The sequence below is a fragment of the Pinus tabuliformis genome, chromosome 4_1 (genome assembly GCF_031772625.1).
Source record: "Pinus tabuliformis cultivar Carrire ecotype Pingquan chromosome 4_1, CPIR1, whole genome shotgun sequence".
NCBI lineage: Eukaryota > Viridiplantae > Streptophyta > Pinopsida > Pinales > Pinaceae > Pinus > Pinus tabuliformis.
In genome coordinates this window covers 362,892,661-362,908,723 of record NC_142303.1, presented here as the reverse complement: position 1 = coordinate 362,908,723, position 16,063 = coordinate 362,892,661, and the positions used below count along the sequence as shown (strand labels likewise).

Here is a 16,063-nt window from a genome sequence, read left to right as displayed (position 1 = left end):
GTTTTCACCCTACGAGGTTTCCAGGGTATATTGGTGTTCAATGATGTGATTTCCTATTGTGTCATTATTGATGTTGACTTTTTGCATGACATTTTGTTTATATTATCAAACATGTGTTTAACTATCTAAGTTAAAAGAATCATAGAATTGATGCAAGGTTAAAATAGGTTCTCTATCTTAATGTGCACTAATAGTGGATTTTATGCTATGTAATTTATTATTCTTTTACTAAAAATTACTCAAATTAATGATGAAGATCTTATCCAATGGTCAATTAAGGTAAATGGAATAGTAATTTAGAAATTTACACGCTAGTAATTCCGTAAAAAAATTCTAACTCTATGCATTTGATATTACATATAAGGTTTTCGTCCATTTATTGCACTGAGAGAGGCTCTACATCCCATTATGGAAGAGATGTTGTCAAGTAACCTTACATTTAAAAATAGTAAAATAATACTTTTAATTAACAAATTAAAAATAGCAATAACAAAAGAAATTAATGTCAGCCATAATTAAAATGCTTCAATTTTCCTCTTAATTTTAAATAATTTCTATAGAGATATAAAGTAACTGAAATTAAAAAAAAAAATTTACCTTTCAAAATGAGGAAGAAATGTAATTAAAAAAAATAAAAAATTACTTTATAGTACCCCGAAGAAATGTAATTTCTTCACTACTTAATAAGAAAATAATAGGAAATAGTATTATTGATATTACATGATGTGTAATTCATTCTACATTCAATTTACATGTGATATTTAAAATAAAAACATATTAATAACAAAAAAGTATTTTATTGTCAACCATAAGTAAAAAATATCAATTTCCATATTAAATAACATAATTGTATATAAAGTAATTGTTTATATCTACTTTATAGAGAAAAATAAAGTAATTTAAATTATAAATTATAAATATCAAAGAAAAATTTAATGTGGGTTATGAATAAATTCTTTCAATAACTTACTGAAAAACTAAATATTTGAATAGCCACATTGAGTAAAATATTTTACATGAAACAATAAAACATATAAAGAGAGAGAAAGATTTAGAGAATTATTATTCCATTAATATATTCTTTCTAATTCAATGTATGAGGGAGATTTCTATTTCTTTCAATATTTAACTATTTTAACATTTTAATAGGAAGTTAAAGATTTTAACATAGAACAATAAAACATATATAAAGAGAAAAAGATTGAGAGAATTATTATTCCATTAATAGTTGTTTTCTAATTCAATGTTTGACGGAGATTTCTAATTCTTTCAATGTTTAACCATTTTAACATTTTAATAGGAAGATTGTGAATTATAAATAAAATGTTTCAATGTCAACTATATATATATATTGTACCAGTCTAGGTCCATCTTAACTTCAAGGGTTGAGATGTATCAAATCTTTTTTTATTCTAAAAGATGTTTGCATCTCAAGATATTTGATCTCTCCGAAATGTTTGCATCTCAAGATATTTGATCCCTCTCTAGGTTTGATAGATCCAGAATTAAAATAGATCTAGACTAATACAATATCAAATATAAATCTTTCCAATATAATTTTGTTATTCTTTATTTAAAATTAGTGATTTGAAAAATTGCATATTTAAATTAAATATAATTATTTTTATTAATTAAAATTTATAATTTGTAATTAATAAAAATAAATTTTAAATTATTCATATATACAAAACTTTATATAAATTAATTTTCTACTGTTATAAATGAGTATAAATTTATTTTAAAACTAGATTTAACAAATATAAATTTATTCTAAAAGGAATCAAATTCTTTAAAATCTATATATATATATATATATATATATATATATATATATATATAATAATTAAAAAATATAAATAAGAATTAAAAAATACATTTTTAAAAATTTATCTGGCTTATTAAATGTTATGTGTTAATTCATATATATTAAATGATAAAAGAATTACACTATTGAAAAATTAATCCTTCAATATTGATAAATAGCTTTAGTTTTTTTTACATATTTTCACATATACAAATTAATAATAATAATTATTATTATTATAATTATAATTGGTTCAAGGATTATATGATAATAAAAATAATCATAATAATAAATAAATAATATTAAGTGTACTTTAATTAATAAAAGAAAGGGCTTTTTTCAAAACATTTTTCTTACTTAATTTTAAATGTTCAAATATTTCAAAAAAATGTGAATTTAAATTATTTAATCTATATTTGAGTATCTTACTCTTTTTATAAAAAATTATTTTTTTTAAAATCACTTTACGGGTTCAAAATTCCATACTTCATAATATTTTGATCTGATTTTTCTAGTTTTGAAGTAACCAATATAATTTATCATCAAGACATCGTCTATTTAAATTTTCTAAATAATATTTTTAATAAATTTATAAATACTATATTATTATTATTATAAAAAAAAAACCAAACCTATCACAAATTATATAAAAAATTGAATTCAAATTGCTAACGAAATTAATTAAGTATTCTATCATTTTGAAAAGAAAAGTAACTACATACATGAATTTTTAACCTCACAGGTTGATAACATGTTTCACGAATTCAATATTAATCAATTCAATTCAAATTGCTAACGAAATTGATTGAATATCCTTATCATTTTGAGAAGCAAATTTTAAATATTCAATTTGCTTGCGATATTAATTAAATATTCTATCATACAAAGGGTTCCTTATTAGTTAATACATGTTATTTAATTTAAATATAATTTAAGTAAATTAAAAATAATAAAGGTATAAAAAATTTATTAAAAAATAAAATAATTAATAAAATAATGTATTATTGATTCTTATCATGAACAAGTGTAATACGCAATGTTGTTGCTTAGTATATCTCTTTTATGCAAAAAGTAATCGATAGCAATTATTGAATACTTAAACAAATTCATAAATCTAATAATCAAACATATTTGAATACGATCAATAGAAGTAACAAAAGTAATTAATAGACTAAATAACCTTAGACAAAATAAGGAAGAGATCTTTATGTAAATAATGTATATATATGATATAATTAAAATAAATATATTTTTTTAAACTAATTATTGTAAAATAATATTTATTGAACTTTAAATTTATACTTATCCTAATTTGGCGACAAATAAATAATTTATGGTAAAATTTCTATGTCGAAAAAATCAAATTAATATGAAGTATCATGTGTCGTTTAAATTGTGTAGAAAAATATTTCTATATAATAAAATTCTAATATAAAAAAATTGCAATGTCTAGTATATTAAAATAAAAAAATAGTTACACCAAGACTTAAGTGTGAGTGCAAAAGATTCCTAAAAAATAAATTTTATTTTATATTTTTAAGTTATGATTAAAATTGTGAAGACAAAAGAGAAGATTTATTTATTGTAGTGTTGACTTCAATTTATTTTTTATAGTATATCATGATTTAAAATTGAATAGTGAAAATAAATAATATAGGTAAGGCTTATTGAGGATAATTGTTGTACCAAGTTCGTGCAATAATAAAAAATAGGAAAAAAAAATTGAAGAAAATCACAGGGGGAAAATCACACAGTGTTGTTGGTTTTTGTTTTTTAAATCAGCCAGTTTCCATGGTTAGTAAAACCCCAAAATGTAATGACAATTGTTTTTTTTTTTTAAGTAAATTTGGAAAAAAAATAGATAATTAATTTACGAGGACACTTGATGATTAGGGATTTTTTTTTTGACAATTTTTATTCTAAAATTTTGATTTTAAACCACTTAAAATTAGTCATCCACAAATCAAAAATCAAAAATTTTAATTTTAAAAATTCAAAAAATAATTTTCAATTTCTAAAAAATTATGTTTATATTTAATTTTACCAAAACTTTAATAAATTTTGGAAATAGTTTCTAAAAATTAGAAAATTAATTGTCCATTGGTCTTGGATAGACAATAATCAGGTGTTTTGTTAAGGCACTCCTTGATGTGAAGTCATCGGTTCAGACAATGATCAAGTGTTTTGTTAAGGCACTCTTTAATGTGAAGTCATCGGTTCAATTCCCTACCCTGACCTGGGTGATATATTGGACATGATGAAGATGTAATCCGACCAAGCTTACAAAAAAATTGGATTTAAATATGATTAACTAATATTGTTTATATATATATATATATATATATATATATATATATATATATATATATAATAAGTTAACTTAAATTCAAAATATGGTGAAAAACAATAATTCATCAAAATGGAAACAATAGAAAAAAGGGGAAAAATAGTTGAATGAAAAGGAAATAAAACTAAAAACAAAAAATTAGTAACTAATAGAATGGAAGTTACTAAATAGTCCATAATAATACCTAAACTAGTCACCTTACAAATAAATAAATTTAAATAATAATAATAAATAATAAAAATTGAATTTTCTATGTTAAAGTGTGGATAAGCGCATAAATTTTTGTCAAAGACAAACTAATAGGTAGTCAAAGGCAAAATTGAATATGTAATACCATGCCTCCAGCAAGTATAATAAATATTTGACTTGCAATTTTATTATTTTTATGTAAAATTGGTATTTTGTAATAGGTTTTCGTTCATTAATACAATATCAAATATAAATTTTTTACTTGTAATTTTATTATTATTATTTTTATGTAAAATTGGTTATTTGTAAAAGGTTTTCATTCATTAATACAATATCAAATATAAATCTTTGGCTCGTAATTTTATTATTAATATTAATATTTAAAATTAGTTAGTTGTAAAAGTTTTTTGTTCATTAATAAATATCAAATATAAATATTTTTATTGTTATAATGTAAAATTGGTGATTTGTAAAAGGTTTTCGTTCATTAATACGATATCAAATATAAATCTTTCAATTATATTTTATTTATTACCAGCTTAAATCCATTTAACACTATCTACCATGCACCCAGAGGCATCAAATCCCTCAAGGTGCAAACCTTCTTTTTTGAGTGTAGAGCCTGACAAAAGGTTTGCACCTCCAGGGATTTGATTCTTCTTTGTGCATGATAGATCCAGTGATATATTGATCTAAGTTGGTTCTAGTTGAGGGCAACAATGTAACATTTTTAGATTATCATTATTATGTATATGTTTGAGATTAACTTCAAAATTCACATTATGTTTTCTTTCCTTGGCATGACCATATCATTTTCTGCTTTAATTTAGTTTGTGTTGCTTGTCTTGAATGGTTTATATGTATGTGTTTGGATGCTTTGAGTGGTTTGTGTGATTGGATTTGGATGATAATGTTTGTGAATGTTATAGTTTTTGTGTTATATTTTTATAGGTCTATGTAATTGTCTATTAGTAATTAGCAGGTGATGAAGAAGGGAGATAATATTGTCAATAGTTTGTAGGAGGATTGATATTGTGCATCTATTTCATTTAATTTTAGGTATCACAAATTATCATAACTAATTAATTCTTAATAGTGTCCCTTAGGTATTACTAAATATATCTTGAAGAGTAGTTTTAATAATTTATTGTGCCAAGATTACTCTTGAAATAAATTTTTTATTTGTTATTGTTTGAATAATTTATTTCCTTCAAGAATATTTTGATTTGTTTTGAATGTTTATAAATATATATTTTCCTCTTATATATATCTTGAATACATTGTTGTACACAATTTTCTCTTAGTAATTTTGAATATATCTAACTTTGAATATATTTTAAATATATGTAATTATCTATTGGTAATTAGTTGGTTATGAAGAAGGGGGACGATCTTTTCAAGGATTAATTTGCACTTTATAGGAGGATTGACTTTATACGTCTATTTCATTTTAATTCTAGGTATCACAACTTTTGATAACTAATTCATTCTTAATAGTGTCCTTCTAGGTATTACTAAATATATCATGAAAAATAAAAATTTTAATAATCTACAATCTCAAGATTAATAACATCTAATGCAAGCGATCAAATAGGATTAGAAAACAACATCTACACTAAACTAAATGCATATAATGTAAGCAATCAAATGGGATTATAAATCAACATCTACATTGAAATAAATGCATTTAGTGCAAGAAATCAAATGGGATTAGAAATCAACATCTACACTGAAATCAATACATCTAGTGTAAGCAATCAAATAGAATTAGAAATCAATGTCTACACTAAAATCAATGTGTCTAGTGCAAGCAATCAAACTTAATTAGAAATAAACATCTACACTCGAATCAACGTATCTAGTACAAGAATTCAAATAGGATTAGAAATCATCATCTACAATGAAATCAATGCATCTGGTGTAATAAATATTCTTCCCTCTATCCCCTTCCATCCAATCTTGGAAAATATTTTTAATAATTTACAACCTCAAAATTAATGACAACTAATCCATCTACTGTAAGCGATCAAATAAGATAAGAAAGAAACATCTACAATGAAATAAATTCATCTAATGCAAGAAATCAAATAAGATTTTAAATCAACATCTACACTGAAATCAATGCATCTAGTGCAAGCAATCAAATATAATTATAAATCAAAATCTACATTAAAATCAATGCATCTAGTGCAAGCAATCAAATATAATTATAAATCACCCTCTACACTGAGATCAATCCATTTATAAAATGTAATCAAATAGTATTATAAATCAACATCTACACTGAAATCAATTCATCTAGTGAAAGAAATAAATTATAATTAGAAATCAACAGCTACACTGAAATCAATGCATCTAGTGCCCCGGATGCGGGTGACACGATGGGCGGTAATGAGGAGCCACATGCTAGTCATGTGCTGCCTCAGGTTTAGAGCTGGCAATCAATGCAAGGATCGCCGCCAGGGAATAAAGGGCAGGATGAATAGGGGAAAACATTCAATGCTCCGTCCGGGTTGTTGGATCGACTGCAGCGAGCAGTTATGGCGATCGAAGCTCGAGGTAACGATGAAGTGGTTAAGAAAGGTGGCGGGATGGCTCGGCATGAGCTGGTTCATTTGGTATTTGGTGTTCAGGCTCTTGCCTGGTCTTTGGCTCTCCGGGAGACAGCTCTTGCCGTCCCTCTGTCTGTTGGGTGCAGTTTCAAGCCTGAAAGGCGGGGTGGATGCAATCTCAAGTTTGTTGGGTGCCGTTCGCTCGCCTCTGTGTCAATTCCGCCTCCCTATCACGCACTGTTCCTTACCCCCAGTGCTCCTGCAAAAATGGTTAGGCCTCGACAGCGCCTGCTCAGCCGTCGAGGCTCTGCCCGGGGAGGGTCCTCTCGTCCTCCAGTTGAAGAACCCCGCTCCCATTGTTGTCGTTGCCGATGCCATCGTATTGTTGAAGCCAACCCCATCCAAGCAAGCCAATTCATGGACTCTGGCAGCCCAGATTCTGACCCAGCACCTACGCCTGCCTTTGGTTCCGCCATTTTTACCTTCAGTAGCTCTCTGGACAGACCCCGTATCAATGCCCACGTTTCGGTACTTTTCCTTGAGGAATCCCAGGTCGATAGCGATGGACAACGCAGCAAGGGGAAGCACCCGGGCGAGAGGTCAGAAATCGTCAAGGCGATGCCAGCGGAGGATGCAGAGCATGTTCCCAACCTTCCTCAGCCTCAGGAAGTGTCGACATCCAAGGGGGACAATGTCAACTTGGATCCCTACCCTTCTGCAGAGGAAATGGAAAAATATGGTTGGTGCAAGGTGGTCGAGGAGGAGCCGGACGAATAGCTGTCCATCCGCTCAGTATCACTTCCTCCAGCGACACTCAGGTTTTGTTTTGGCTTTCGGTTTCTGTCATGTTGTCTTAATGCCTGTTCTTGCTATGTCTTTTGTTGCCCCTGCGTGGGTAAATGCTGATGGTTGTTTGCTGCCCCTGCGTGGGATGAACACTTATGGTCCTAAGCCCCTGCGCGGGTTATCTAGTATGAAATGGTCGCATTTTTGGAAGTCTAAGACCCCTGCGTGGGATGTTTTGTTCAGTCATGGAGCCCCTGCGAGGGCTGCCCTTTTGATTCCTCCCAATCCAGAGTGCCACAGGTTGGCCTCTGGTAAAAAGACTCTATGATTGTAAATGTCTTTCTTGTTCCTGTAAATAATAGATTATTTTTTAACGAGAAAAAAAAAAGAAATCAATGCATCTAGTGTAAACAATAAAATAGGATTATAAATTATCTACACTGAAATCAATGGATCTAGTAAAATAAATCTTATTCCCTCTCTCCCCACTCTATCTATATCTATATATTTTTCCATCGCTCATTCTTTGTCTCTCTATCTCACCCCCCCAAACACACACGCTATCTCTCTCTCTCTCTCTCTCTCTCTCTCTCTCTCTCCATATCTATATCTCTCTGTCCCTCCCTCCCTCTCTCTGACTCAATCTTCTTCCCTCTCCCTACCTCCCATCTATATCTCTATCTCCTTCTACCACTCCTTTGTCTTTCTATATCACCCCTAAAACATACACACTCTTTCTCTATATCTATGTATCCCTACCTCCCTCTTCCTCTCCCTCTCCCTCTCTCTTCCCCTCTTGTCCCTCTATCCCCATTCTATCTCTCCTCCCTCCTCCTCTCCTCTCTCCCTCTCTCTCTTATCTACCTTAGCACTCCCTTGCTCTATCCACCTTTCTCTCTCTATGTATTTCTTCTTATCTCACTCTCTCTACCTTTAACTCCATCTCTCTCCCTTTCTCTCTCACCCCCCTACCCCCCCCCGCCCCCTCTTTTCGCCCTCCAACTCTGTCACTATCTCCCTCCCCTTTGTCCTTGTATTCCCCCTTCCTTCCATATCTCCTTCTTTGTCTCTCTATCTCACCCCAAAACATACACACTCTCTCTCCATCTCTCTCTTGTCACTCCCTCTCTCTCTTCACTTTTCTCTCTCTATATCTTTCTTCTTCACTCCCTCTCTCTCTCTCTCCACTTTTCTCACTCTCTGTCTTCCTTCTTCACTCTCTCTCCCCCTCCAACTCCATATATTTGTCTCACCCTCTCCCTCCCTCCCTCTCTCCTCCTCCCTCTCGCCCTTTCTCCCCCCTCCATCTTTGTGTCTCTCTTTCTTTCTCTTACCATTCTCTCCCACTCTCACTTCTCTCTTTATCTCTTTATTAATTCTTCCTCTCCTTTCTCCTTCATTTCATCTCCATCTCTCCCTTGTCACTCCCTTTGTCTCTCCACCTCTATCACTCCATGTCTTTGTTCTTCCCTCCATATATATCTAGAGTAAATGTGTATCATGATATATTATAATATAAAAAATAGAATATTATATTAATCAAAAGCTATTAAACTTATTAATATTAATCTTTTAATATCAATATTAGATTTATTGAGTTTTTTACATAGCATGATAAAAAAAATTAATATAAAACTAAATCAAATTAATATTTTCAAATATTGAAAATGTTATGCGGAAATATTTATGTCTTTAAATATTTTAATATATCCATACGATATTTTTTTTCCTTTTAAAGGTTCATTTTACAGATATTTAATTAAAAGAAATATTAAAAGATTTTGTAGCAGAATTTTGGATTCTTTGTGTTGAATTAATTGTTTTCCTTTGATTTAATAAATGGTGTATTTGTTTTAGGTAAGAGTGAAGATGTTTAAAATTTTATCTAATTTGGAATTTTAATGTGGTAAAAAAATTCCGTAAAAGTGAATTTATGATCCATTCAACTTCACCTATATGATACAGGAACTATTAAATTCATGAGATAATTTATTATCCATTCAAATTATATATAATAATACATATTTATATTTTAATAATTAATGTTAGTCCATTAATAAGATTAAAAATTTATATATAATCTAAAGATTCAAGCTATATATAATTTAAGCTAATGTTTTCGTCAACATTAGCTATTTTATTATTTTTTTAGGACGTGACATACTTACACATCGGGGTCATACTGGGCTATAGAATGCACCTTGGTGCAATTATGTAAAATTGGTGATTGGTAAAAGGGAATATGCAAGTTTAAATTAAAATTCAAAATTTAAAAAATATTTTTTTATTAATTTAAATTATAAAAATTTTAATTAATTGCATCGAGAGACCCTCTATATTAATTTAAATTAACAAATAAAAATAATAAAAACAAAAGAAATTAATGTTGGTCATAATTAAGATACTTCAATTTTCGCCTTAAGTTTATATAACTTTATATAAAGATATAAAGTAGCCGAAAGTAATAAAAAAAATACTTTTTAGTACGAGGAAGAAATGTAATTTCTTCACTACTTAATATGAAGATGATAGGAAATAGTATTATTGATTTTATATGATGTGTAATTCATTCTATGATGAATTTACATGTGATATTTAAAACAAAAATATATTAACAACAAAAAATATTTTACTCAACTATAAGTAAAATATTTCAATGTCCATATTAGATAACATAATTTTATATTTACTTTCGATGACAGGAAATACTATTATTGATATTATATGATGTGTAATTCATTCGACGGTCAGTTTACATGTGATATACTATAAAATATTTCAATATACAGGTTGAGTAAAAGATTTTAACATGAAACATATATAGAGAGAGTAAACTTGAGAGAATCCTTATTCGATTAATAGTTTCTTTCTAATTCAATGTATGAGAGATATTTGTAATCTATTCAATGTTTAATATATATATTTGATATGCAATAATTTTTAGAAAATATTAATAATAAACAAATTAAATGTATACATACAGGAAAAAAAATTATGAGGGGCATGCTTTAATATTTTAATGTGGAGAACGTAAATTGTAAATAAACTATTTCAATATCAAGTAGATATATTATACCACCTAGATCCATCTTAAATCTGGTAAAAATAAGTTTTAAATCATATTTCAAATATTATAATTAATTAATTAATTATAAAACAAGATTTTTAACTATTATAAATGAGTATAAATTTATTTTAAACCTACATTTATGAAACATAAAAAAGAATCAAATTATTTAACTTATAATTTTTTGGCCTCACACACACATATAAACATTTTATCCCTCTTATTTCACCTTCTGTGCTCGTTCATACCTATAAAATTCTTTAAGTTATAAATGTTTTGTCATTTAATTTCATGTAAGTGTTAATTCATATATATATATATATATATATATATATATATATATATATATATATATATATATATATATATATATATATATATATATATATATATATATATATATATATATATATATATACTAGCATTTGCACCTTATGTTGCAAAGGAAACGCCATAAGGCATAGAGTGGTAAGGCATAGAGTGGAGAAGAATAGCGACATGTGAATGGACATTGTTGAAAGCAAGGGTGGATGATAATGAGTTACAATTGCAATAGTTAGTTATGTGTATTCTGAAAATGGATATTTTGTTATGGTCAACCTAATGCATTCATTAATTAGATGACAACGAAAAAGTTTCGGGCCCAGGCTGAACCAACACGAATATTTTCTACAAGACTGAAATTGCCTAAATGATTCCTCAATAAATGGAAATAACCATTTCCCTCCTCTGATACCTAAAATACATTGTAGGAGACCGATTTTTCAAGTAACTTAATATAACTAGCAATTGCCCCAAAAGGTGCAAAGAGAAGCCGATAGAAATGTTAAATTGAAAGAATTGTATTTTGGTTCAAAATAATAAATATTATAATAATTCAATCATTAAAACTAAACCTAGTATATAAATTGCCTAAAATAAAATAAATCCTTAATCAAAATTATACAAATTATTATTCTTCGTTTCTCTCAATTATTTATATAATAAAATCCAATCAATCATTCAAAATTGAGCACATCAGGCAGGACAGTCTACTTTGCCCACAATAAAACTCACTGGGCATTCAAACCCATAGGTTGAGATTGAGCCCCTGCTTTGCCCACATTAGAACTCACTGGGCTTTCAGAACCATAGGTTGAGATTGAGCCCCAGCCTGTTGTTGTTGGTTTTGCTGGTAATTCAAAGGTCTTCTGAATAACATGATGTGTGGCTTAGGACGATGAATGGCATAGTGCACCCATCTATGAGACTGCTAAACTCCAATGGCTCGCCATTCGTTCTGGACCAAAAAGAATATCAATTTGGTTAAAATTATTAATATGTTTATAATAATAAAAATAAAAAATAAAACAAACAAACAGATTATCGCATTAAAAATGGCATTTGAAAACAAATTAGGTGCTGATTACCACATTGGGAAGTTGGCAAAACAAATGCATTTGCATTAAAAATAGCATTTGAGAACAAAAATGTGGTGCTTACCTCATTGAGAAGTCGGTTCTTGGGAAGCAATTTGGCAGTTTCCGGAGGGAGAACCACATGTCTGGAGATGACACATAATGCCCAATCATCAAAATAATCCATTTGGGTGAAATAAAACCCTAATTACAAATATTCAACTCACCACCTAGACAGCCAACAATCAAGCATACCCACACTAAAAGATAGAACTATAAATATCCAAAAGAAACTTTGATATGCATCTGATTGTAACTGACCAAAAGCAGTTATTGGGCATTTATTTAATATATGTCCAAACTTCCAGGAAATTATTTTCAATGTAAGAACAACGTGGACACATCGCCTCCTTCTCTGCATTTATTTAATTACCTGGCATTCTAAATGATGTGTGGCTCAGGACGATGAATGGCATAGTGCACCCAGCCACAAGACTACTGAACTCCAATGGCTCGCCATTCGTTCTGGACCAAAAATAATATCAATTTGGTTAAAATTATTAATATGTTTATAATAATAAAAATAAAAAATAAAACAAACAAACAGATTATCGCATTAAAAATGGCATTTGAAAACAAATTAGGTGCTGATTACCACATTGGGAAGCTGGAAAAACAGATGCATTTGCATTAAAAATGGCATTTGAAAACAAATTAGGTGCTGATTACCACATTGGGAAGTTGGCAAAACATATGCATTTGCATTAAAAATAGCATTTGAGAACAAAAAATGCGGTGCTTACTTCATTGAGAAGTCAGTTCTTAGGAAGCAATTTGGTAGTTTCCGAAGGGAGAACCACATGTCTGGAGATGACACATAATGCCCAATCATCAAAATAATCCATTTGGGTGAAATAAAACCCTAATTACAGATATTCAACTCACCACCTAGACAGCCAGCAATCAAGCATACCCACACTCAAAGATAAAACTATAAATATCTAAAAGAAACTTTGATATGCATATGATTGTAACTGACCAAAAGCAGTTATCAGGCATTTATTTAATATATGTCCAAACTTCCAGGAAATTATTTGCAATGTAAGAACAACGTGGACACATCGTCTCCTTCTCTGCATTTATTTAATTACCTGGCATTCTAACTTTAAAGGGACCTACATAAATTCATGGAAAACCTTCAATCTAGACATCAATAGGTTGTCTTGGGTGGAGGGCCATGATGACAGAGAATTTCAAATACATCTTATAAGGAGATTTTGAAGTTAACAGATATGATTGCAGGATTAGAACGATCGTCGATCCTTTAGCTCGACAAAAGCAAATTTCTTAATAAATTCCAGATATCATGGGCAACGATTCCTTCAATTTTATTAAGATATTTGACATTACATCCTTTTATATACTAACTGTGAGGTTCTTATTTTCACTTGATAGAAATCAAGCAGGTCTAAAAACAAAGGCTTGTCCAACAAAGAATGAAAAGCTCAAAATTGGATGCAGGGTCTGCCCCTGGCTTAATGCCTACTCTACGACTAAGAATACATGTTAATTCATGACAGGCATCACTAACACGGTTTGATAGTGTTGATTACTAAGAATACATCTATTCCATAGAAAAAGACAGAAAGTGAGTACATGACCAAGCCTCTGTATGTGCGCAACATAACCTAACCCCATCATATAAATCCACACATGAAAAGTATTACAATATTTGAAGAATGTACCTAACCCCATATAAACTACGTATCTGAGAGATGAAACTATCATTTTGCCCAAATCGTAGAAGATGAACGATATCACCAACATCAGAGGAATCTCTAACAGATTACTAAAAGTCCACCATCCAGCCAAAAAGCAAAACAAATATTTTATTTAACAAAAAAAATAGCTCAAGCTCTGAGTTACAAACCTATATTCATAAGTATCATCAGTGTATTTCTCTGAGTACTGAATTTGAGGCATCCTGGTGTATTTCTCATTTTTACAAGGTTGTTGCAGAGCCCCATTTTTCTGGGCATTAATTCTTGATGCATAGATGTCTGTAGAATGTTGAATAGCAAAATGGATTTTGTAGCTAATAGACACTTTGTTCTTGGCTCTGTAGTTAAATCATACCAGGTTAATATGGAGACATGGTCAAGGAATGTTTCTTTTTTTCAATATGGAAGCCTGCAAGAAAGCTTAATGGAGAAAGAACCCAATCTGTATAAACCACAGGCTGCGAAATTCACAAAGAGCTTTCCCCTGTTGCTAACCAATCAAACCAACAGGAGTTCCTTCATCCAAGACATTGTATTTCTTCCTGAGAAAGTCCTCTTCTTAGTATGCCTGTCTTCTACAAACTCCAATCTGACATCCCACAAATCATCCCCCAGCAGTTCATTCTCGTAACAAATCCATACACCAGTGAATGTCATCGAGTATTTACAATTTGGTTATTCTACCCAACCATGAGCTGCAGTCAAATGCCAGGCTCCTCCACATGCTACCCACTGGTCTGCAACATCAGTTGCCCTAGTGGACACAACTAATTATAGGTCAGATTTACCAGAGATCATCACAGCAAAATTGGGTTACTTTGATCATTCCAGACCCATCAAATGGGATTATATGGTATATGAGAGCTTGGCCATAGAGAGGGATATTGTTGTATTTGCCAAATGGATTAACAATAGACAGGGACTCAACATTGAAACCACATATCTACGCTGCATATTCAACAATACCATTGAAACTATGGTCAAACTCTCTGCACAAGAAGTCTTTAAATGCGAGCATCCCAATGAATCAGTTCGCTATCAGCTCATTGCCTCCGAAATCACTCTTCGAATCCATGGGAAATCAATTCCTTCCGTCGCTTATTATGAAATCCCGCCATCTCATCATTCAAGCAAAAGTAGTACTCAAGATAATGCACAGAAAATGAAACTACTCTATGCCGTCACCATGGTGTTCAACGTTGCAAAATACATAAGAGAATGGGTTATCTACCATTCTCATCTGGGTGTGGAACACTTCTTTCTGTATCATAACAACAGTGAAGACGATCTGGCAGAAACTGTTGAAGGGTTACTACCAGAAAATTACAAGGTAAGCAGGCATCCATGGCCATGGGCCAAGACACAGGAATATGGATTCTCACACTGTGCTCTCATGGCCAAACAGAAGTGTCAATGGATGATGTACACTGACGTTGACGAGTTTGTATTTTCTCCTTCGTGGCTAAAGCAACTCAAGGCCAATGCCAAGGGTACCCATTAAAGAAAACTACATCAAAAGTAGCTCTGACGCGATTAGTAATAAATCTTACTAAACCAGGGGCTGCATTAACAGGGCAAATTACATCGTCTGCTTCTCTGCATTTATTTTATTACCTGGCATTCTAAATGATGTGTGGCTCAGGACTATGAATGGCATAGTGCACCCATCCACGAGACTGCTGAACTCTAATGGCTCGCCATTCGTTCTGGACCAAAAATAATATCAATTTGGTTAAAATTATTAATATGTTTATAATAATAAAAATAAAAAATAAAACAAACAAACAGATTATCGCATTAAAAATGGCATTTGAAAACAAATTAGGTGCTAATTACTAGATTGGGAAGTTGGAAAAACAGATGCATTTACATTAAAAATAGCATTTGAGAACAAAAATGCGGTGCTTACTTCACTGAGAAGTCAGTTCTTTGCAAGCAATCTGGCAATTTCCGAAGGGAGAACCACATGTCTAGAGATGACACATAATGCCCAATCATCAAAATAATCCATTTGGGTGAAATAAAACCCTAATTGCAGATATTCAACTCACCATCTAGATAGCCAGCAATCAAGCATACCCACACTCAAAGATAAAACTATAAATATCTCAAAGAAACTTTGATATGCATTATCTCAAAG

General features: G+C 30.3%; 1 protein-coding gene and 1 pseudogene across 1 annotated transcript; one reads left to right on the top strand and one right to left on the bottom strand.

The window, feature by feature from the left end:
- Positions 1-11,856: 11,856 nt before the first annotated feature.
- LOC149175820 (cyclin-dependent kinases regulatory subunit 1-like) lies at positions 11,857-14,125 on the bottom strand (annotated as a pseudogene).
- A 648-nt stretch (positions 14,126-14,773) lies between these two features.
- Positions 14,774-15,424, top strand: LOC149175819 (glycosyltransferase family 92 protein At1g27200-like). Its single transcript, XM_089421255.1, has one exon. It carries the CDS (start codon positions 14,774-14,776, stop codon positions 15,422-15,424), a length of 651 nt encoding a protein of 216 aa, XP_089277381.1.
- The last annotated feature ends 639 nt before the right edge of the window (positions 15,425-16,063 follow it).